Source organism: Balaenoptera musculus, chromosome X, assembly GCF_009873245.2.
Source record: "Balaenoptera musculus isolate JJ_BM4_2016_0621 chromosome X, mBalMus1.pri.v3, whole genome shotgun sequence".
In the NCBI taxonomy this organism is placed as follows: domain Eukaryota; kingdom Metazoa; phylum Chordata; class Mammalia; order Artiodactyla; family Balaenopteridae; genus Balaenoptera; species Balaenoptera musculus.
This window is the reverse complement of record NC_045806.1, coordinates 120888712-120912386: the sequence shown is the minus strand read 5'-3', so window position 1 is coordinate 120912386 and position 23675 is coordinate 120888712. Positions and strand designations below refer to the sequence as shown.

General features: G+C 44.6%; 1 protein-coding gene across 1 annotated transcript; it reads right to left on the bottom strand.

Annotated features, from left to right (window-relative positions):
- Nucleotides 1-13438: 13438 nt before the first annotated feature.
- LOC118888136 (adenosylhomocysteinase-like) lies at nt 13439-15550 on the bottom strand. Its single transcript, XM_036839067.1, is given in 3 exon segments — nt 13439-14318; nt 14321-14945; nt 14947-15550. Coding segments are annotated over 3 exon segments (1293 nt in total). The 5' UTR covers nt 15496-15550; the 3' UTR covers nt 13439-14199.
- Nucleotides 15551-23675: the final 8125 nt, after the last annotated feature.

Here is a 23675-nt window from a genome sequence, read left to right as displayed (position 1 = left end):
CACTCATGAAAATGTTAGTTCCCTTCCCACCCTGCCTCTTCCCTTCCTTGAAAAACATGCCTGTGACACACTCTACCATAAAGAGTATTTGGTAAATGTAACAACAAGAAGAGGAATCACAGGTATGGTCTTCAGTGCCATTTCTGTATTCCAGAATAAGTTGTCTGATGGATACAATATAGGAAAAGGGACAATATTATCATACCATTCTCACTTTGGGAGTTACCCACCCAATGGAGTTGAAGGTAGGAGTCACAATCATCATGCCATTTAACTGGTTCATGTGTTTTCCTAAACCTTAATTTTAGCTTCTAGGTTAAAAATCAATAAAACATATGTACTTAGAGCTGTAGAACCGTAAGACTGAGAGTTCCAGACCCAAGCTCATCAATAGCTACAGGACCTGGTAAGATCCTTCCCCTCTTCTGCCTTCATCTACCAAAGGTGGTAAAATAGCTGATATTATTTAATATGTGTGAGATACTAAGTGGTCTGTATAAAAATCATTCATATAAACCTCACAACAATCCTAAGAGGAAGTAATGTGATTATCTCAGTTTTAGAAAAGGGGCACAGAGGCCAAGGACACACAGCTAAAAGTAATAGACCTGGGACTTGAACCCAGTTAGTCAGGCTCTTAACTACTATACTACCCTGCCTCTCTGAAAAACAGTACAGCTATTGAGAAATGTGAAACGTGAGCTCTCATCTGTGAAAGTACCCTGAGCCTAGGTACCAGTTCAGGCCTTCCTAGAAGCAAATGCCAAGACAAGATTAGGCAACATTAGAGATTTATTGGGGGAGCACTTATGAAAAATAAAAGAGGAAGGACCTGGAAGACATGGGGAAAGCCTTCAGACTGTGATGCACATCTCACACCTGTGAAAGAAGAGAGGGAAGGCAGGCAGACTAGGCAGGAAGAGCCTCAGACTGTGGTGCAATAGGAAAGTCTGGGGACTTCCCTGGTGGTGCAGTGGTTAAGAATCTGCCCACCAATGCAGGGGACACGGGTTCAAGCCCTGATCCGGGAAGATCCTACATGCCGCAGAGCAACTAAGCCCATGTGCCACAACTACTGAGCCTGTGCTCTAGAGCCCATGAGCCACAACTACTGAGCCCACGTGCCACAACTACTGAAGTCCGTAAGCCTAGAGCCCGTGCACTGCAACAAGAGAAGCCACCGCAACAAGAGAAGCTACCACAATGAGAAGCCCACACGCCACAACAAATAGGCCCTGCTCACCGCAACTAGAGGAAGCCCGTGCGCCGCAATGAAGACCCAACACAGCCATAAATAAATAAATAAATAAATAAACAAATAAACAAATAAATAAATTAATTAAAAAAAAAAGAATGTCTGCACCAGGCCAGTGGGGAGGACAGGCAAAGATTAAGGGAATGCAAAGAGCAGAAACGGCCTGGCTCTGGCTGCCCAACTGTGCTCAGTTAGGGTATGGGAGCAATCTGGGTAAAATGTGGCCTTAGCGTGAATGTCAGGGGAGATCTAAAGGTTCTTTTGAGGAAATATCTGAGCTATGTGACTCCATGGCCACCACAGACCCGGTGACTTTTTCCTGGCAGTCATCCACATACCTTCTGGCGCCTGAGTGTTTTGCAAGAACCCTGAACCTGATCCCTCTACCCTGCCTCACCAGAGGGGCTCCCACTCCCAGGCACTGTCTCCCAAGGGCTTGGGCATCCTGCTTAGCAGACAGCTCTCTCCAGGGTCCTGGACCCTCAACGCTTTCTGCTCTGGAGTTGGCCAGGCAAGTAGCTTCTTGGACACGTGATGGGGATATCAGCCTTCTGTGTGGGCAGGGAAGTGGTGAGGGGGCCAGAGAACCAGGCTCTGGATGCTGCTGACCCTCCACCATCAACGCCTCCAAAACATCTTCACACCAATCCACAGCCTGACTGCCCTGACCTCCAAGTCGTGGGCTAGGCCTGCAGTGCATAGGGGTGTTCACACAGGAGGTGCCACCCCTTTTCTCCTGAGCTGTGAGACCACGTGCCTTTGAAGCTCCCTTTACCTGGGGGCTCCCGTGCCTCTGGGCCTGGGCTGACGCAGACCTCAGGAGCACCGCAGCAGGCACACACAGACCTAAAGTCACCGCAGAACCACTCCAACAGGCCAGGGCACATCTGAGGCCCTTCTGGGAATCTGAGCAACGTGAGTGGGAGAGGGATGGGTGAGGTCGTGTCTGAGGTCTAACCCCATTTCAGGGGGGCGACTTCACTGGACTCTGACAGAAGGGCCACCCCCTTCTGCTTCAGCCCCAAGTTACCTGGTCAGGCCCAGCCAGGTCAGACATCTGTTTGCTCAAAGACTGTCCCGACCAATGTTTCCACTTGGGAACCCTTGGGCTTTATCTCCTCCCCTATAAAAGGTTCCCCAAAAGAGACAGGGAAAAGGAAAGAGAGGCAAAGCGCTCTGACCTGCAATGGGACAGTCAGACCACCCTGGAGAGGGGTGTGCCTTGGGGGCGCCTTTCCACATCCTGCCCCAGCACCAACCCTCAGTGCCAGGGGGCTGGATTCATTCCATCCTATAAAGTTGGCAAGTGAGTTGCTGGACCCTCATCACTCCAGCCAGAATCCAGCCCAATCAGCATCCATCAGGCTACCATAACCTTAAAGAATGGTCTGAAGATTCCCCCAAAATAACACCACTGAGAAAACAAAAAGCCAAGGGTACATTCATTCTTACTTTGCTCCATAGAAACTTAATTATACTTGTCACTTTTTCTTCACAATTTTCAATTTTTTGTTTTAGTGCTTTAGAAAGGCACTCCCCCTGGAATTTTTATGAATATTTTCTTTTAGTTTATTTTTCTCACTTTATAGTATATACTGCCTCTGCACACACAAAAAAACTATGCTTCCTAGTCCCATAGCACCCTCAGCCCCTTGCCATTAGGTGAGGCTACGTTACTAGTTTTGGCCAGTCAGCTGTGCAGAGCAGTGACTTATGTTACTTCTAGACTACAGTGACTTTAGAAGAATAAGAGATTTCTATGACACTCTCCCTTTGCCACAGTGACCAGCGATGTTCCAGGCTGTGGAGCCTCTGTCAGCTGGGGTCCCTGACAGATAGGAAGCAGAGCCCCCTCACCCCTGACCTTCACCAACATTTGTTGGGCACTTATTGCGTGCTAAAACTAAACCCTTACTATGTTAAGCCACTGAAGTTTGGGGGTTGTTACCCCAGCATAAGCTTAGCCTAACCTGACAAACAGCGATGGCTCTCAAAGTTTAGGATGCAATAGAATCACCTGTGAAACGTTAAAATACATATTTTGTGACAAAAAATATATTGGGGGACAGACATGGATTAGTGATGATAGGAGAGAACTACTCAATTATCGGCTGATTTGACAAATCCTTTTGAATTTTATACTCTTTTATTTTTTTAACCTTATAATAGTATTTGTCACCCAGGTGCTTGGAAAAACAGAAGACGCAAACAAAAAGGAAAAATTAAAAATCCAGAACTCCACACAGATATTGCTAACCTTCTAGTGTGGCATGTTAGGAATTTTCTTTTGAAAAAAGTCCATGTTTTCCCTACAAGAGAGGAATGGAAAAAAGAATGCACAGCACTCCTTTCAAGAGCTCCGTCAGCTCCCCTAATCAGACACACATACGCACACGCACACGCGCGCACACACACACACACACAGGCACGCACGCGCGCGCGCGCGCGGCAGGGCAAGAGTGTGGGGAATGCAGTCCTGAAAAGGATTCGCTTCCATGTCTGCCCGCCCCCGCCCCTGAGGGCTACAGGCACCAGCCACTCTCGCACCCATCTGCAGGGATCCGGGGTGCTTACCTCGCTCCATCTTTCCCTCGACCCGCCCACATCCTCCGCAATAGGATGCTTGCACCCACGCAGGGTTCCCGCCCACCTCCCCAGCATTCCCCATTTCCCACCATTTACTGAATCAAAATGGATAGAAGGCGTGGATGTGGGGTGAAAACTGCAGAACGGGGTCCGCTTCCCACCCCACCCCCCACGCCCCTTTCCTTTCCAGTGGTTTGCAGGTGGCTCCCACCTGCACTTCCACTTCCAGGGAACCCTGGTGTTTTCCTCCTCCTCCTCTTTTTCTGGGCCAGAGGCCAGCCTGCTTTCAATGCAGTAGGGAGCTGGTACTCAAACATGACCGCCGCCCCCTTCCCAGATCCCTCCCCCAAGCCCACCATTTTTTTTGCCCCAAAATGGACCGGAGCAGGGGCAGGAAAGGAGCATAGGCAATGCAGTCCTGGACCCGCAGTGGTGTTCGCCCTCGCCTTCGGATAGCCTCTGCTCTTTCAAACCTGCTCAGATCCCCGGCAGGTGGTAGTCACTTCCTCTGGTCTAGTGTCCAGAAGAGCGCCCGCCTGCCTCCAAGGTAAGAGGGAGATGGTGCTCAGGCGGGGGAAAGAGGAGTCAGACTACACAGTGACTGAAGTTCACGTCAGCCCTTTGTCCAGCGAGGCCCATGTTAACAGTGAGTTCAGTTCCCCAATTAACTCTCCCAACAGCACTGCAGCAGGAGCCAGGTTGTTCCTGCCCCGCCCCACTTGACAATCTTTTCGGTCTTGGCCAGAAACTGGAGAAGTGTATCATCTCCTTGGAATTTCTATGCGCCTTTCTCAGATTATCAGAGAGGATCAGCCCCTGAAGGTTAGTCGACCCGTGTCTCCTTCCCCCGCCCCCCCTGCTCCCTAGATTCTCCACCTCCCCTCCCCCAAGACCCGAAGGTCTACCATTTCCCTTGCAGTCCTGTCCAGGCACTGAAATGGGGTTCAGGAAGTAAGGATCGGAGTGAGAGAGAGATTTTTTACTAGTTCTTTTTAACAGTTGTCAGTTCTGTGCCTTGTAGTTATTATTATCATTACCGTTATTACTATCAGCCTATGTCCTTTTTACCATTAGAAAATAGAAAAGAGCTATCTATTGTCATTTGGGAAGCAAGAGGTAGATTCACGTGTGTGGGGGAATAAGCAAACAACCCAGCCACCTGTTTTCCCTGCTCAGTGTTAATACAAATATAGATCCTTTAGGCAGCTACGTTTTTGGAAGTTTGAAATGTACAGAGCAGCTGGAGGCTCCTCTTGGGAGGGGCCCCTGTGTGTGTGTGTTTGGGGGGCTGGTCCATGAAGTCAGCCTCTGAGGTCACATAATTTCATAATACCAACTTGGAATTTCAGATTTTAAAAGCTGGTCACATGTCCTGGTCTTCAAGATTATTATTAATATAACCTCCACAATTGCTCTGTTTCCCAGTTCTCTACCACATCCACATCCCTATTAACCCTTTCCAATTGCAACCAAAATTTCATACTACTTCTTACCATCTCAGGGACAGATCTAGGTTGTGAGGCCTGAAACTTAAGATTCAGGGGACCCTCTTTAAGAAAAAGGACACTAAAAATTTATGGGTAATGCAGGCAATTAGGTGCCAAAGTTAATATTTATTTATAATGAGAAATCACAAGAAATTATGAAATTTGAACAGCTGGCATATACAAAACATCCCAATTTCCATACAAACAATATTTTTATTAATTACTGCCTGGCACACCTCTATGATATTTTCCCTACAATTTTTTTTTATTATAAACTCTTTGATCCTCTCTTCATATGCCTGTGTAATATTTTTCCTAGAGAAAATGTAAAGATAATTCAGTCTTTCCTTTGCATGGTTAATCAGTTTATTATTATTATTGTTGTTGATAAAAGTTTCAGCTTTACAACTCATTCTTGGTGATGGGTGAATTTTTAGTATTATCAAATTTGAGTAAACTGCTGTCTAACTCTGTCAAGTTTCTTTCTTATATGGGCTTAAGATTTAGGTTTTCTTGTGCAGATTCTTATCTTAAATAGTCTTAATAATGACACTTACAAACCAGTTTGATGTCAGTGTCCTGAAGAGGAGCAGAATTTGCCACCCCAAAATATGCCTCCTGGGCATAAAGATTATTTTAGACTGATTATTTTTAAGAAACCCAGACCTAGTGAAACAAGAGGGAAGGGGGCAGGGCACAACCTTTAAAAGAATGACATAGACACGACATAAATGGTTAGAACCAACTAGGTCCAAGATGGCAGACGAAGACTTCCACTAGACCTTGAGCCTCAGTATACGCTTATTGTAGCACATCAGCACGCTAAATGACACACCCACAGGCGCCATGACAGTTCCAAGGCCGACCATAAATGTCAAAAAGTGGGCAGTGGCCCAACTCCTGGAAATCCCTACCCCTTCCCCAAAATAGCTGGAATACTCCTCCCACTCATTAGCCTATGAAATTACCAACCCCTACAAAAACTAACAACCCCATACTCTAGGGCCATTTTTGCCTCTGAGGTGGCCCACACTCTGTCTGTAGAGTGTGTTTCTCTCTAAATAAATCCACTTCTTACCCATCACTTTGTCTCTCACTGAATTCTTTCTGCGATGAGACATCAAGAACCTGAGCTTCATTAAGTCCTGAGACCAGGTGTGTGATCTCAGTTAAAAGACCGTGGGTTCAAGTTCCAATCTGGGTTTTGGCTGAGTTCAAGTCCCAATCTGGGGTTTAGCTGGGTTCAGGTCCCAATCTGAGATGCACCGTTTCACTAGCAGAAGCTCAGAAAACTGGTAAGTTACCCTTTTGTAAGAGAGATTTACATTTATAAGGGAAATCTCCATTTGTAGGGGTGTCTCCCTCTCAGTGCCTGGAGGAGAAGGATGACTAAATCTCTAGAAACTCTTATCAATGGAGAAGGCAACGACTCGAATTTGCATAACAACCTTACTCTTGTTTACTGTGCTTTTCCTGGTCACCTCCCATAACTGGCCACCCACCCACCCCCCCAGCAACATCCTTTGTCTTTAGAAGAAGATGATATTTAAAGTGGTGTCTTGGGCTATTTTGGGGAGTTACTCAATTTTGCTGGGTCTCTCCTCTGTATACACATTATTATTATTTTTAATATTTATTTATTTATTTGGCTGCGCCCAGTCTTAGTTGCAGCACGCAGGATCTTCATTGCCGCGTGCAAGATCTTCGTTGTGGCATGCGGGATCTTTACTTGTGGCATGCGGGCTTTTAGTTGCAGCACACAGGATCTAGATCCCTGACCAGGGATCAAACCCGGGCCCCTTGCATTGGGAGTGCAGAGTCTTAACCACTGCACCACAAGGGAAGTCCCTATACGTGTTATTAAATGTGTTTGTTTTTCTCTTATTAATCTGTTCTTTATTACAGGAGGGTCTCAGCCAAGAATCTAGAAGGGTAGAAGGAAAATTATTTGTCCTCCCCCACAGTCCTCATTGTAGTAGTGATTTTGAGTTTTAAGGTATCTTAGCCAATGTCAGTATTTCATGCCACATCACCAAGAAATTAATACGAACCTGTGTGGATGTGATTGGGCAAAACCATACATGTGGTCGGTGTAGCAAAAGACCAGGAGTGCATTTTTGATAAATCATATCGTACGTGCTTATAGGGCAGCAATGGGAGCCAAGACTAAAAAAAGTATCTTGGAATCAGGTAATGAAGTGGGAAATAGCATCAAATGCTGGCAAGTAGCTGGTGTTAAACCACCATGGTATTAATTTGAGCTGTAAAATTTGTTCATGGTTCCCTAAACATATGAAAGGCAATAGAGTGTAGCATTAGTTCATTAGCATTAGAATCAGACAACCCTAGTTTGAATCCTAGAGCTTCTACTCACTACACTGTGAAATCTTACTAGTAATTAATCATACATGGAAGTGACTGAGAAACACATGAATAAATTATCCAATTAAACCCAAACTAAATGTAATTCCAAGTCAGCTTCCCCTCAGCTTGATCCCAGACATGCCCACCTCCATCTCACTGTTGCAGGAAGGGGGACGCCTTCCAGGGCCCAAGAGTGGGCTCTTATCTAACGCTCGGAAAGGAATTGTCCGAGGAGACACACATGCTGACAAAGCAAGAGACTTTTATTGGGAAGGGGTGCCCAGGTGGAGAGCAGGAGGGTAAGGGAACCCAGGAGGACTGCTCTGCCACATGGCTCGCAGTCTCGGGTTTTATGGTGATGGGATTAGTTTCCCGGTTGTCTCTGGCCAATCATTCTGACTCAGGGTCCTTCCTGGTGGCGTGTGCATCGCTCAGCCAAGATGGATCCCAGTGAGAAGGATTCTGGGAGGACATATGGACTGGCGTCTCCTGTCTCCTTTTGACCTTTCCCGAATTCTTCCAGTTGGTGGTGGCTTGTTAATTCCGTGCTCCTTACCAGGACCTCCTGTTTAAGATAACTCATGCAAGTGGTTACTATTGGGCCTGGCCAGAGCGGGCAGTTTCAGTCAGTGGTTCCCCTAACAACTCCCCCCTGAGAGACTTCATACTCAAGATAGTTCTTGGGAGTTGGGGCAGAGGTCTCTTTCTTCTGTAACTATTTCCTGCTGAGAGTGGGCATAGTCCTGCCTAGTAGAGTAGAAGTCTCTCTCCACCTGATCTAAATCGAGGTATTCTGTGCCCGAAACCAGTATTCACCCTCATGGTAACAACAATTTAGCCTGAAACTGTTGAACCCTGTCGGAGATGAAACAGACAGGGGCCAAACAGGAAGTCTAACTGGATGGTCATCACTGGGCCCAGAAAAAGAAGGCAAAATCTGCAGGATGTGTGACTTTCTTCTGATTGGTCGGTGGCAAAGTAACAGGACATTGCTCCAGGAATCTTGCACTCAGCTTGAAGTTACCATCCTCCACCTGGGTGGGGGCCTTAGTTCCTGCAGAAGAACTCAAAGGCATTGCTATGCATACTCCTTAGGAGGAGCCAGAAGCCTGTCCCAAGGCTGTACCACCACTTGACTCCCCTGTTTCTGTATCCCCTCCCTTCTCTGATTAGCAACTGTTTGAATCTGCCCTTTGGAATTCAGGGATGGTCAAGGAGGCTGAATGAAGTCTAAATCCTACAAACAAGAAACAGGGGACACAGAAAGGGTTTGTACTCCAGAGCCCCACAGAGTCCTGCTCAGTTTCAATTCAGGGAACTGGGCGATGACGGCTCTGGCCACTTCCTGCTAAAATGGGGCATAGTCCTGCCTCAACTTGGAAAATAGACACTGAATCAGAAATATTTCTGAGTTCCGAGTTCTGGATCTGAGTCTTGTATGATTAAAATCTCAATCCCTTGGTCTGCCATTTTAGTGTAACAGACCCAATTAGAAGTAGTTGGAGGAGTGACAACTGGAATTTTAATAGGAAAAATAAATCTCATTTCATTTCAGGAAAGTAAGCCTGAAACCCAATCTGGACCAGCACTTTGGGGAGACTTGTAGCCAGGTAGCCAGTTGTCTACTTTTATCTAAGTAGGTTTTCACTTTTAATGTGGTATTAACACATAGATAACAGGTGCTATTGGTCATCATACATGTCTCTTCTGTTTGTTAATGTATGATCTAAAGCAATTTCATTGTCTAAAAATGTAATAGTTACAAGACGAGACCTTTAAAAAGTAAGGTTGCAGTTACCAGCTGCCAGCTAACATTGTTTTGAGAATGGCTGGTGGCATCCAATTCTGACACAGCTCAGAAAACTCAAGTTCTTAGCAATACAAGGACTTGTCTGAAATCACACCCATAATGTTACCTAGTTATTTCATTGGGTGTCTAAACCATAGCTGCTCCATTTTGACTTTTAATTGTAATATTCCCCTTATAGCCAAAGCAGATGTCACCGTTAATGATGTTAGTGTTTCTCTAAGTATGAGAAGATGCAAGAATTTGGGCTCATAAGATCTTCTCCTGAAAACATCTAAGTAGCTAAAGGCCTGTTCTGCCAGGTTTTCTCAGAGCACAGAGTGCCTCATCCTGATCTACACCCTGAATTCCTTTCAGGGGATGTTGAAGGTCAGTGGCCGCAGTGGCCATTAACTTAACCCTTGCAGAGGCAGATGGCAATTTTCAGTTGGCAGAGCCCCTTCAGGGTCATAAGTTTGACCATGGTTTGTGGGGCATTTCATGACCATTTCGTCCCACGGTGCTAAGAATACCTATTCCCAGGTCTGGTGAAGATTTCACTGATAGGCCACTCAGTGTCCTGCTATTATTGGACTAGGCTTCATTAACAGTGCCACTAGTCTCCAGACCACCCGTCTCACTAGTCTCTTATGGTCCAGGAAAATATTCCCTCTTGTTGCTTCTTCCCATATCTAGAATTACACCATTAAATCATTGATCTTATATGGAACTATATATCATCATTTTATCAGAGGCTCAGTCACACATTTGGTAATGCAAGGAACAACAATTTTGTAAAACAGGCAGTATAAAAAAACAATATAGCTAGCAGATTAGTAAGGTCATAAGCAAGAACATAAGTCAAGAACTTCCATTAGGTGCAGCCCAGTATATCCTAGGTCATCTGACTTAGTCTGTTCTGTACCAATCCTTATCTTTAAGGGAAATTATATATTGGCATTGTCCATAAGGCACCCAGCCCAGTTTCCTAGTGTTACTAGACTGATTATCCTTAGTATGATTTAATTGTTCCCAACATATAGGAGCCTTAATTACCATAGTCTGGTGTTACATAGCTACATAAATCCATCCCATAATTGTGGGAGGTCTTATTCCTTGGCTGAAATTTTGCTTGTTGCTCTGATTGAGCCTGAGTAATAGACGAAAACTCATATTTATAGCCAGGGAGTCAGAGCAGGCATTATTAATTGGCCAGGTGAGGGGATTCCATCTAGTAATATCAGTAGTGACCTGAACATGACTATAATTTTGCTTTTAAAGTAAATTTCCTCAGAGCCAACCAGTTAGAGCCTTGAAGTGGAGAAATTCACCAAGGTAACCCAGAAGTACTAGATACATGTAATTGGCCACAAACCGAACAATTGGATTGATTTTTAAAACTAGCATAGGATCGTGCTCATGATAGGAGAACATTTGATTCATATGCAAGGGTCCAAGAAGTCAAGAAAACATTATAAATGATCGTACGAGTCAGGTTGAGGATCTTGAGCAAGCTGTCTACTTCTGATGTGGTCTTCTTTGCATCCTAGCATGAGTGTAGTTTCTCCTCTGTTTGAGCACTGTTTCAAGGTGATTTTGAGGTAAACCGTCCTCTCTACAGGCCAGTCCAGTGCGGGGGCCCTTTGTGAGTGGAAATTAATCCAAGAGTCAATTCCCTTCAGTTTCACCGTGCTTGAGCTAGTTAAAGAGCACCTGATAAGGGTCCTTCTGCCCAGGGTAGAGAAAGTCCTTTAAATTATGTCTTTTCCAGCATGCATAATCCCCTGGTTGCAGGTCGTGGGGCATCTGATCTTCATCCAAAGATAGATTATTGAGATAAGCTTCAGAAACAAACTTAGCATGTCCTTCAATTAAACTTTACATTAATATAACGTAACAGCAAGGAACTATCTGGGAGGTGAGTCTTAGTAAATACAGACCTCCGTAAACAAAACTGGAATTTAATATTCACTGAAATGTAATTTTTCTCTCTAAAATTACCCTCGTTTTTACAAAATATAACCAAATTAAGACTAGTTTGTTTGCAAAATAACTCTGGTCTTAATAATCTTGGCCTGATGATTTATATAACTATAATTGATCATATAGGCATTTTGCTTGCTGAAACTTTTATAAGGAGTCTCAGACTGGACTTTTAAAAGACCTCTCAGGGCTAGGAAATTCCCACCAAGAGCTTATCACAGATTTTGCCTCATAGATCTAGGTGAATTCCTCCCTTTTCAAGGTTCCCAAAATACCTTGAGATTTCTGTACCTGTTAGTGAGGTAGCCTTCCTAATTTATCTGATAAAGCTGCTGGGAACCTAAGAGTTTTCAATCTCTGGAGGAAGCAGATAGAGAGAAAAGATAAATGTTTCAATTCTGCTGACAAAGGTATAATTTACCAAATTATTGTAAGTCATAATTAGTGTAAGGGGAAGGTTTTCCTTACACCTGGAAAACACAGATTTAAACCAGTAATTTTTCAGATAGAAACCATAAAAATTATAACCATATTCACCAGTTCACTCAGTCCTATGTAACTAATCCTTTTTGTTGACAGCTTTATGAAGCCATCAGGTTTCCCATTAGAATCCTTCAATTTCTTACCCAGTTCAGCATTATGGTCTGAAAGTCAGAAACTTGTATTTATCCAAAAGTCCTTTCTATAAATCTTCTTGAAGAGGAAGCATTTTTGCAAAGGCATCAGAGTGAAATCATAACTGTCTATAATGATAAAAGACTTAAGAAGGCACGTTTAAATCTGATTACAATGCAATTGACAAAGTAACTTGGTTACTGCTGTGACATACAACACTTTCAGATAACTAGAGTTATGACTGATAACATTTTACCAGGACATATCAGATTTTTAGGAACTCCATATAACCTCTAGAATATCTATATTAGTAACATTTACCATACAATATAGCCTAAGAAGGTTTATTACTTATTTGATAATACTTCCCATGTAATTTAACCTACCAAATGAACCTAATTAGTTTAATATCTCTCATTGGGATGTTTCAGGGGCCCTCTGAAGCATCCCAAAGTTAGCTAGAGGTCAAAAGAACTTCATTAGAATTTGATTTAGGAAGTTTTGTCTAAAAATATCAAAAGGGTTTAGAACACTCAATCAGATAGGATCATAGGTCACTGTGAAACAACAGTTATTCACTTAGCCAAAATAACAATAAAAGATTTCAAAGGCAAATGTAGAACAGATCACTTAAAAGGTAAAGAAACTCAAAATCTGTTATCAAAGGCAGTTCAACATCTTAAGAAAACTTGTCCTCTTAACAGAGAGAAAAGCCAAATTCAAGTTTTGTACCAGCTTACCTTTAAAATTCATTTACTTGGGACTTCCCTGGTGGCGCAGTGGTTAAGAATCTGCCTGCCAATGCAGAGGACACAGGTTTGAGCCCTGGTCCGGGAAGATCCCACATGCTGCGGAGCAACTAAGCCCGTGCACCACAGCTACTGAGCCTGTGCTTTAGGGCCTGCAAGCCACAACTACTGAGCCCGCGTGCCATGACTACTGAAGCCCACGTGCCCTAGGGCCTGTGCTCCTCAACAAGAGAAGCCACCGCAATGAGAAACCTGCGCACTGCAACAAAGAGTAGCCCCTGCTCACCGCAACTAGAGAAAGCCCGTGTGCAGCAACGAAGACCCAACGCAGCCAAAAAAAAAAAAAAATTCATTTACTCAAATCAAATTTATTTTAAACTCAGTCAGTCCTGACCATGCACAAAACTCTTCTCAGGATCCACTTTCCACAAACCTTTTCATCACTTTCTGTATCCAGCACTTTATTTTTCCATTCAGAAACAGGCAGCCCTAAGTCAAACCTACTTCCTTTTCCCTTAATAAAATGCAACTCCATTCCTCATACCCTCTTTACTGAAAACATACATCCTACTTTCCTATTGTATACTGAAATGTTTTCTTATTATTTCTATTATTTTTTTTTTAGGCACCAAAATTTTTATTAACCCACCTTCTTGCTCTCTTTTAACATTATAAACCAAATTAATCTCTTTTTGACCCAGAGTTGTGATAGGAACATCAAGTTACAATGCACTTTTATGTTTCTCTGGCCCCTCTCAACCTCTGGCTGTCACTTCTCTCGTCCTTTCTTGGCTATCCCTTAACAATATATTCCAACCCCTGTAAAATAGGGACTAAAAGTACCAACCCCATTGTTCTGAGGTTTAAGAGAATGCCAAGCACTAAGCCGGGCTCTCAGGAGCATTCAAACTCCAAAAGTTCCTCCACACCCTTTGACATAGCTCCTTCTCATCTGTCATGGGCTGAGGAACCAATGAACCTGTAAACCAAGAACATGAGTATAAAGTCCATAGGCCAAGTGAGGGCCTGGATGGTAAAGTGCATGGGCTTTGTGAACACCACTGCCAACTTCCAGCCTAAGGAAGGACTGACTAAGTGAGCAGTTCCAAAACCCCTGAGCTCATGGCTCCCTGTGGGTAACTCCCGTGTACCTCCATCGTGACCAGGGCTTGAGGAGGGACTTCTCAATTCCCCCTGCCACACTTGGAACAGTATGAGGGATGCAGCAGAGGCCAAAGACTGAGTGACTAGCCCCAGGGAGTTGATGGGGAACATTATCAAACCAGTCTCAAAGGTGGTGCCATTTGCTCTTGGGGAGGAGAGGTGGGACCCAGGCAAGGACAGCAGCTGGAAGGCAAAGGGCAGGCCTGGTTCTCAGTAGCTGTAGTGATCAGGTTTGAAGGGGCCATCACAGTACATGCCCAAGTACTGGGCCTGCTTCTCAATCAGCTTGGTCAGCTTCACATTCAGCTTGCCCAGGTGGGCTTCAGCACTGCTTCATCCAGCTTCTTGGGCAGGAAGTGGACCCCGACAGGATACTTGTCTGGGTGGGCCCACAGCTCAATCTGCGCCAGCACCTGGTTGGTGAAGGAGTTGCTCATCATGAAGCTGGGGTGGCCCATGGCGCAGCCCAGGTTGACCAGCCGGCCCTCGGCCAGAATGATGATGTGGCACCTGTTCTTCAACAAGTAGCGGTCCACCTGGGGCTTGATGTTCACCTCCACAGTGTTCTCGTTCAGCCACTTGACGTCAATCTCCACGTCAAAGTGTCCGATGTTACACACAATGGCGTCATCTCTCATCTGTTCAAAGTGCCGGCTGAGGATGATGTCGATACAGCCCGTGGTGGTGACAAAGATGTTGCCCTCCTGACAGGCCTCATCCATGATGGTCACCTCATAGCCCTCCATGGCAGCCTGAAGCATGTTGATGGGGTCGATCTCTGTGATGATGACGCGGGCCCCGAAGCCCCTCAGGGCCTGGGCACAGCCCTTGCCCACGTCGCCATAGCCCGCTACCACCGCCACCTTGCCCACAATCATCACGTCTGTGGCCCGCTTGATGCCATCTATGAGGGACTCCCGGCAGCCATAGAGGTTGTCAAACTTGCTCTTGGTGACAAGAGTCGTTGACGTTGATGGCAGGCACCTTTAGGATCCCATTGGCCATCATCTTGTACAGGTTGTGGACCCCCGTTGTGGTCTCTTCGGAGATGCCTCGGATGCCTGACAGGAGCTGTGGGTACTTGGTGTGGATGAGGTTGGTGAGGTCACCACCATCGTCCAGAATCATGTTGAGGGGCCCGTCCTTGAAGTACAGCCTCTGCTCAGTGCACCACAGATACTCCTCGTCTGTATCACCCTTCCAGGCATACACTGGAATGCCAGCCTTGGCAATGGCAGCTGCTGCACGGCCCTGGGTGGAGAAGATATTGCAGCTGGACCACCGCACCTCAGCACCCAGGGCAACGAGGGTCTCAGTGAGGACAGCTGTCTTCACGGTCATGTGCAGGCAGCCGGCAATGCGGGCGCCCTTCAGTGGTTTGGAGGCCGAGTACATCTCCCGCATGCGCATCAGGCCCGGCATCTCATTCTCTGCGAGGTCCAGGGCCTTGCGTCCCCAGGCGGCCAGGCTGATGTCAGTTACTTTGTAAGGCAGCTTGTCCGACATGCCGGCGGCGTTTCCGCACGGAGTGATGGACACGGGCGAAGGGTTCCGAGCCGCGGGCTGGGGACAGGCGCAGGTGGCGGCGCCGGGTAGGGCTATTTCTATTATCTTTAATTACATGTTTAAATTAGAATCCTCGGCTTTTAAAACCTTAATTTCTTGTGAAAACTAAGAAGTAAGCAATTATGAACTGTCTTTTACATTAGCATTCTGTAGATTGGTGAACATAAATACCAGTGATAATTTTTTTTTTTTGGCTGTGTTGGGTCTTCATTGCTGACCAGTGATAATTTCTAAAAACATTTGCTTTCTTATAGAGAACATCTCAGGGTTGCACCAAACATATTCATTAATAGTCCTAAATACCTTTAGTTTCTCTGTTTAGTAATTGATGTCTCAGTCTCTTACTTTATTTGGGAAATACCCAGCTATTCAACAAACTTCCATCATTTAACTTAATTTAACACAACTCTAAAATTTCACGTTACCAAATATCTGGAGAGATCATCCTCAAGTAGACATTCCTAAAAGTTCACCCAAAACTCTTATCTCATTTGCATTTTCTTTCCTTAAAAGTTTCTTCACATCAAGTTACTTTCCTTGCTGACAAATTTGTAACAGATATAACAAGATTTTATTTAGCTTATATTAAACCTAGGCACAGTAAAGGTATTACACTTAATGTTGGTGACTCTAAAGACATGTTTATATTAATTAGATCAACAAACTTAAACATTAATACCAGGTATTAATTTAATACTGAATATTTCCCAGTTCACGTGAACCTGAAATTCATTTAGCTTAATTTCTCTCGTATTTAGAATTGTTTGATTTGTAAGCGCTTACTTTTCTTTAAGCCAATTAAATAGAGCTCATTTACAAATTAACCTCAGCAATATTATCCAAAGACAAAGACACATACTGAGACATATATGTATCTAGACAGACACAACGAGAGATGTAGCTTCGTTTTCTAAACTTAGTCATGAATCAGATATCACAATATAAAATTCACTAGTTTATAAGTAACAGTTGGAATAAGTAAAATTTTTAAAGGCTTCTTCCCGTTTTTCCCTCAGTCTCAGGAATTAGAGATGGTCTAGATAAGTGTTCCTGAGATCCCTGGTCTGAAGGCACAGGGAGAGAAAATCAAGTTCTCCTAGTAGGACTTGTTCCCGCAGGGTCAGAATTCTGAAAAGACGTTTGATCAAGCTCGCTTTTACTAACTGTATATGCAAAAAGAACCAGTTTTGGAACCAGTTTTCAAGAGTTTTACCTAAACCAGCTTTCTCTGGAGTCTAAACAATATGGTGACCACACAATGTTATCCCATTTCACAAGGCAGAATGGCCATCACAAATCATAACACAGAACACAAAGTATAAAACACACACAGGCCCGGCTGTACTAATCAGACACTCCCTTAAATACAAGATTGCAGTCTGTCAGAAAAGCTCCTACAGAGACACAGAACTTCAGATCCGAGTACTAACAGAGTAAAGGGAAATATCTCAGGTCTTCAAAGATTTTGATGGTAGGAAAGGAGGCCAGGTTGAAAGAAAAGGGGAAGTAGGGGGAACAAAAGGGGTGGCCTTACGGACGTCTCCTGCCAACTGCAGACACCCAGGCATTACGGGACTTTTCCCTGTGCTTCCAGGAAGGGCGAACAGGAACTCAGCCCTAGCAGAAACCAGAGACCAGAACCAGAATTTGAGTTCTCTGCCCACTGGAGGTGATCAGGCTCCGACCCTCAGATCAGGCTGAGGCCCTTAAGCCAGACTCCTGCGTCCAGGACGGGGACAGAAGAAAAAAGAGTAGGATAGGAGGGGTTGAAAAGAGGAAAGAGAGAGGAAAGGGGAAAGAGGTCAATAACGTCTCTTGTTCCTTACCCGTTCAGGGCACTCTGGCCAGTCGTCCGCGTCAGGAGGAGACCAGGGACAAAAGGGTCCCAGTTGCACCTGCTGGGTCTGGTCCATCACAGGGTGAGCTGGTTCCCGAGTACCCCAAGTGGCGAGAATGTCAGTCGTAGTGAAGAAGAGGCCCCACCAGAGTCGCCATTTGTTGCAGGAAGGGGGACCCCTTCCAGGGCCGAGAGTGGGCTCTTGTCTAACACTCAGAAACGAATTGTCCAAGGAGACACACGTGCTGACAAAGCAAGAGACTTTATTGGGAAGGGGCAGCCGGGTGGAGAGCAGCAGGGTAAGGGAACCCAGGAGGACTGCTGTGCCACATGTCTCGCAGAGTCGAGTTTTATGGTAATGGGGTTAGTTTCCAGGTTGTCTCTGGCCAATCACTCTGACTCAGGGTCCTTCCTGGTGGCCTTCCTGAATTCAGACCAGACGGAAAATTTATAAATCTATATTTATAAATACTATATGGACACAATTTTATAAATCTGCTTTTGATCTCATTTACAGATGAAAAAATAGAGACAGAGAAAGATTAAATATATTGCTAAGTTCATCTAGCAAGCCAAGAAAGAGACTGGCCCTGGAACACACATCTGTGGACTTCCGGTTATTCTTACTAGATTCCTTGACTGGCTTATATGATTTAGGAGGGACTTGCTCCCCACATCTCACCTTCTAGAGGTTTTCAGAATATGTTACAGGGATCTTCCCTTAGTGAAAGCTGCTTACAGAGAAATGGGCTCCAGCCATGCTTACAAGCAGCCAGGGTGGGCAGCACAGGCCTTTTCAGGGAACAGGAGCTGAAGGTCCCAGAAGGCAGGCAGGGCAGCCATGCAGGCAAAGGGGGAAGGCAGTCAGCCCTGGCAGCTGCTGCCATGACAATGGTCTTCAGGGGTGTGGCCTTTCTCTGGGGGATCTGAGGAAGCCCAGGGTGGGTTTCTGGTTCAGGGATTCCTGCTCCCTGGTGAGGCTGTACTTCTGTGGCAGATACAGAGTCCCCCTGCCCTCTGAGTGCCTCTCCAGCACAGACCCCATGGAGGTCTGGTTTCCCTTTGCAGGGCCCGTCTGTCTGGACTTGGAGTTGAGGAGTTCTGCCCTCTCCAGCCCAGAGGTTCCCCCTGCTGCTGCTGCCTCTGCATTCTTTCCTAATGACACCCATGGCAGTACTTTGGTCTCAAGACTTGCTGCCTGGGACTGCAGCAGGCTCTGTCCAGCCTGGGGCTCTCAGGCTCACCTCCCCCACCCCCGCCCTGGGGGAAATAGCCAAGTGGGAAATGCAATGACAAGAGCCCCTCTTTTCTGCTTCTGGCCTCATCCTAACTGAGCCTAGACAGACAGACAGACACACACACACACACACACACACACACACAAATTACACACACACCGTGCATATGCCCAGAGAAACAAGCAAGGGACTCTGAAGAAAGGTGGGGTGGCAACTCAGGCTGCTGGGAAACACTCAGGGACAGGGAAGGCTGGTCCAGACCTGGGCTGAAGGGAGGCAATACCTGGCTCTGGGCTGGGCAGGACTCAGGCTGTCACTGGCTGGAGGGCTCTGGAGGCTGGGAACCTTCTACCCCTCTCCATGCCTCTCTTTGTGTCCTCCTCCTTCTCCCTAAAAGGTGGGGTCAGGGGCTGTGGTGAACGAGGTCCCTTGCAGCTCTAGGATGCTCTGACTCCACACTGCCCACCATGGTGAGGTGAGAAGGGGCTTCTCTTAGGAACACCATTTGGCCTGAGTGGGGGCCTCTCCAGACAGGCTGCTGCTGCCTTTCCCAGAATCCAGCTGAGCTCAGAGCACAGAACTCTTGCCTCCTGGGCCAGAGCATACTCACAGCCTTACTCACTCTTGGCCTCAGGGACTCTCAAAAGGGTCCAAAACAACCTTAGTTGTTGAAGTCGGGGTGATAGAGGTTGGAATAGAGGACACAGAGTCACAATCTTGTATATATGGTTCACCGAACTTATATTTAATGAGTGTTTGTTCTGTCCTGTGTCCTATATAGGCCGACAAATAAGACACAAATGTCCCCACGTAGATCACTGATTTATATGGGAGATAGACATCTAAACATAGTTTTAACACATGACGATAATAAAGTCTGATGACCTGGTGATTTAGGAACACCGGGAAAGAACACCTAACTCAGCTTTCCCTGATGAATGTCAGGGAAGTCTTCTAGGATTAAGTGATACTTTAGTTGAATTTTAATGATTGAATAGGATTTTGCTTAACAGAGAAGGGGAGGGCAGTCTAGACAGAAGGGGCATCAGGAGAAAGCTTAAGGCAAAGGCATGGAGGTTTGGCCTCAAAGATCTGACTGGACCAGACCAGTCAAAGTCTAGCAAGAATTCAGATGACAGATGTCCATTACAGAGGCCAGTTTAACAGTGTACCCCATGACTCCACAATTCCACTTCTAGTCACCAATCCTAGAGAAATATTTACACACATGCACAAGGAAGCAGGCACAAAAAAGGTCATTGCAGCATGTTTGTAATAGCAAAGCATTGGAAACCACCTAAATATCATCAAGGAATAAACTATAGTATATTCACACTGAAATATATGCAGCAGTTACATATGAACTAGATATAGATCTAATGTGTGCTTTTTTCAACACACCAAGCAATTAACAACTCTGACACTGAGGGAGTGTCAGATCCCACGGGTTAAGGGCTCAGTCCCATAAAACTGTGCCCTCCCGCTCTTCAGATGCCAACCTTAAGTCCAGGTTGTCACCTGTGCTTCCGACCGACCAGTCATAGATCAGAGGTTCCCATGACCCCCCTCCTCCTCGGGTTCAATGCACTTGCTAGACTGGCTCACAGAACTCAGAGAAACATTTACTTAATGTTTTCCAGTTTATTTTAAAGAAATGAGATGGATAGCCAGATGAAGAGGTGCAAAGGGCGAAGTCCCGAAGTGTCCTGAATGCATGAGCTTCTGTTCCCAAGGAAGTGGGGTGTGCCACCCTCCCAGCATGTGGATGCATTCACCAGCCTGGAAGCTCATCAAATCTTGTTCCCCTTCCCAGTGGTCCTTGGGGCTGAAAGTTCCAATTTTTGGTGACTAGCCCCATCTTGAGGCTATCTAGGGGCCCCACCCCCTTAAGCTTAAGCTCAAAAGGGTCTGTCTCCTTATGAATGACAAAAGACACTCCTATCATTAAGGAAATTCCAAAGCTTTGAAGACCTCTGTGCAAGGAACTGGGGACAAAGATCAAACATATTGCTTATTATACCACAGAAGGTAATAACCTAGATAGATTTCCAAGACATGCTGGAATGAATAAAAGAATCTTTTGTCGAATGAAATGTAGGGTATGACGCCATTTGTGTAATGTCATTCAAATTCTATGAATATGTGTGTTTATATGTGTGTGAATTGTTCCTTCTCGTGTGAATTATTTCTCCATATACTTTGCTCATTTTCTATTGGTGAGTGGAGATTTATATTCTTCAAAGATATCTCAAATCTGTAATATATGTTTTAAATATTTCATCCCAGTTTCTCATGTGCCCGTTAATATTCTTTGAGATTTTTCTAACTTTAAAGATTTTAAAAGAGATAATTCTTTATTATTTTTTCTGATTGCAAAAGCATTCTTGTGGTTAAAAAAAAAATTCAAACTTAACAAGAGTGGGGCATGAGAGTGGGGTAGTGTTCACAACTTTTCTGAATTCCAAAAGGTGAATGCCCCTAGACTCAGCAGTAAGACAGAAGGTGTGAAATTTTGGAGCAAGCAAGGCATAATGGTTAGGAGGCCTGATTTAAGAGTCAGACAAATTTAAGTTCAAATACAGGTTTCTCCACTTATTGATTGTGTGACCCTATATAAGTCACCCAAACTTTCTGAGTTTCAGTTTCCTCATCTATAATAAGGATGAATGCCTTCCTCAAAAAGTTGTAAGGATTAAAGATCCCACAGGTAAAGTACCTGGCCCAAAGTAGGTTCTTGCTCGTTTTGAATTCTTTCCCCAACTCCAAACAAAGCTAGTGCTCTTCCCTCTACCTTATGCTTTTTGGGGGGACCTGTCCATTCATGTGGCCTTCAGACATAAGCCTCTGAAATCAGAGAACAATTTTATCTTCACTATAGACATTACTGTCAAGGGGTGTGGTTGACGGAATGCCCATGTGGATGAATGTCATGGCCCATGTGCAAAGAAAAATAAAGGAATAAATAAAATATATGCTATATAAGATATAACGACAAACAGGGACTTCTCTGGTGGTGCAGTGGTTAAGAATCTGCGTGCCAATGCAGGGGACATGGGTTCGAGCCCTGGTCGGGGAAGATCCCATGTGCCGTGGAGCAACTAAGCCCGTGCGCCACAACTACTGAGCCTATGCTCTAGAGCCTGCAAGCCACAACTACTGAGCCCATGTGCCACAACTACTGAAGCCTGCACGCCTAGAGCCCATGCTCCTCAACAAGAGAAGCCACTGCAATGAGAAGCCCGTGCAGCAACGAAGACCCAACGCAGCCATAAATAAATAAATAAATAAATAAATAAATTTATATATTAAAAAAAAGATATAACAACAAACATATAAATGAATACATAAAGGCATCTGAATGTATAATATATAAATATATAAAGTAATATACATATACTATATAAAAAAGTAAATTGACAAATTATATAAAAGGAGATATATGTACACATACAACGTAAGTACATGCATGTTGTAGGGGAGGAAAAATAATTTTCCCTCTACCCTTCTAGGGCCTTGGCTGAGACACCCCTCTGTCATAAAAGATTAACAGGAGAAAAGCAAACAGAAGTTTGATACCACGTATACCTCCTGTATACATAAGAGATACCCAGGAAAACTGAGTAATTCCCTGAAATGGCCCAAACCACCACCTTAAATGCCATCTTCAGCTAAAGACAAAAGAAAGTGTTTGGGGGGAGGGGCAGTTATGGGAGGCTATCAAGTAGAATACAAAACCTCAAAGACATTTAACAGGACTAGAATCTGAAATCCACACAGGTGCATTATAGTTTCCACTGAAAACATAATTTTACTCTCTACAGACACCCCCATTTCTATCAGAGATAATCAACATAAGACTAATTTGTTTGCAAAATAAGTCTAGTAAGGGAAATCTTTGTAAGAGTGTCTCCCTCTTGGTACCAGGAAGAGGAGGATGACAAAATCTCTAGAAATTCATGGAGAAGGAGCAAACAAAGCTACATAACAACCACGCTCTTGTTTACTGTGCTTTGCCTGATAACGAAACCATGCCCCATAGGGTTAACAGAAGCTGGCACCTAAACAGAAATCCTTGAGTGTGTCTTACAGAACAGCAGATAAGGGAACAGCTTGTTAAAAAACCCTCTGCTTGTAATCTGCCTGTACTGATTAAGCTTGCTTTAGATATTTTTTTTCTCTTTTTTTCCCCTTCTTTAATTGCATACCCTCCAAGCTTAGGTAATATATCATAAGACTTAACTACCCCTACAGATAAAGCCTCTGACGTATGGGTCACTATAGTAACGAGGCTTAAGTTGTTTTCCAGGAACTTGGAGTAGGTCCTGTCCAGTTCAAGCTGGCTAAAACTGGTTGGGACCACCAATCCTAAAACCAGGCCAGCGCCGGTATCTGATGAAGGACCTTTTAACATCAGAGGGCTGAAAACTCCACCCTTAGATCATGCTAAACACCTCCATTTTTTTTTTTTTTTGTCATAAGACATTCCACCAAGCTTTATTAAAGGAAAAGCAAGGATGAACATCTCTCTCCAGGTACATTTTATTGGTGTTTGATACCCCTGATGCCATGGTCAACTTTCCACTTTACCCCTTCCTTGACTCAGATTTTCTACTCAGTTCATCTATTTTCAGATTTTTGCCTAAAAGGAAAACATTTCTACTACATACCATCCTCAGTAAGAAGGTAGAATTCGATATACACTGTTTTGCTTTACAAAATCTTTCAGAAACTCACTGACTTTCTAAGTTTTGGGATATTGCTTTAAAAGTACTTAGGCGTTTTGTTTTGGTCTTATTCATCACACTCATATAAAGCTATAGAATCATGCTTGGTAGTGTCATCCGATAATATGAAGATTGATAGAAGTCAGGAGGGAAGCTACCTGTCATTTTGTACAGGCTTAGATGGACCATGGCCTGTCCTATTCTGACATAAAACATTCCCAGAGGATTGTCTTTCAGGACCCAGAAGAAAAACTATTTACTATTTATTATCACCCACCAAACTGGGAAAAGCCTTGACTTTTATTTTTTACTTTTTTATTT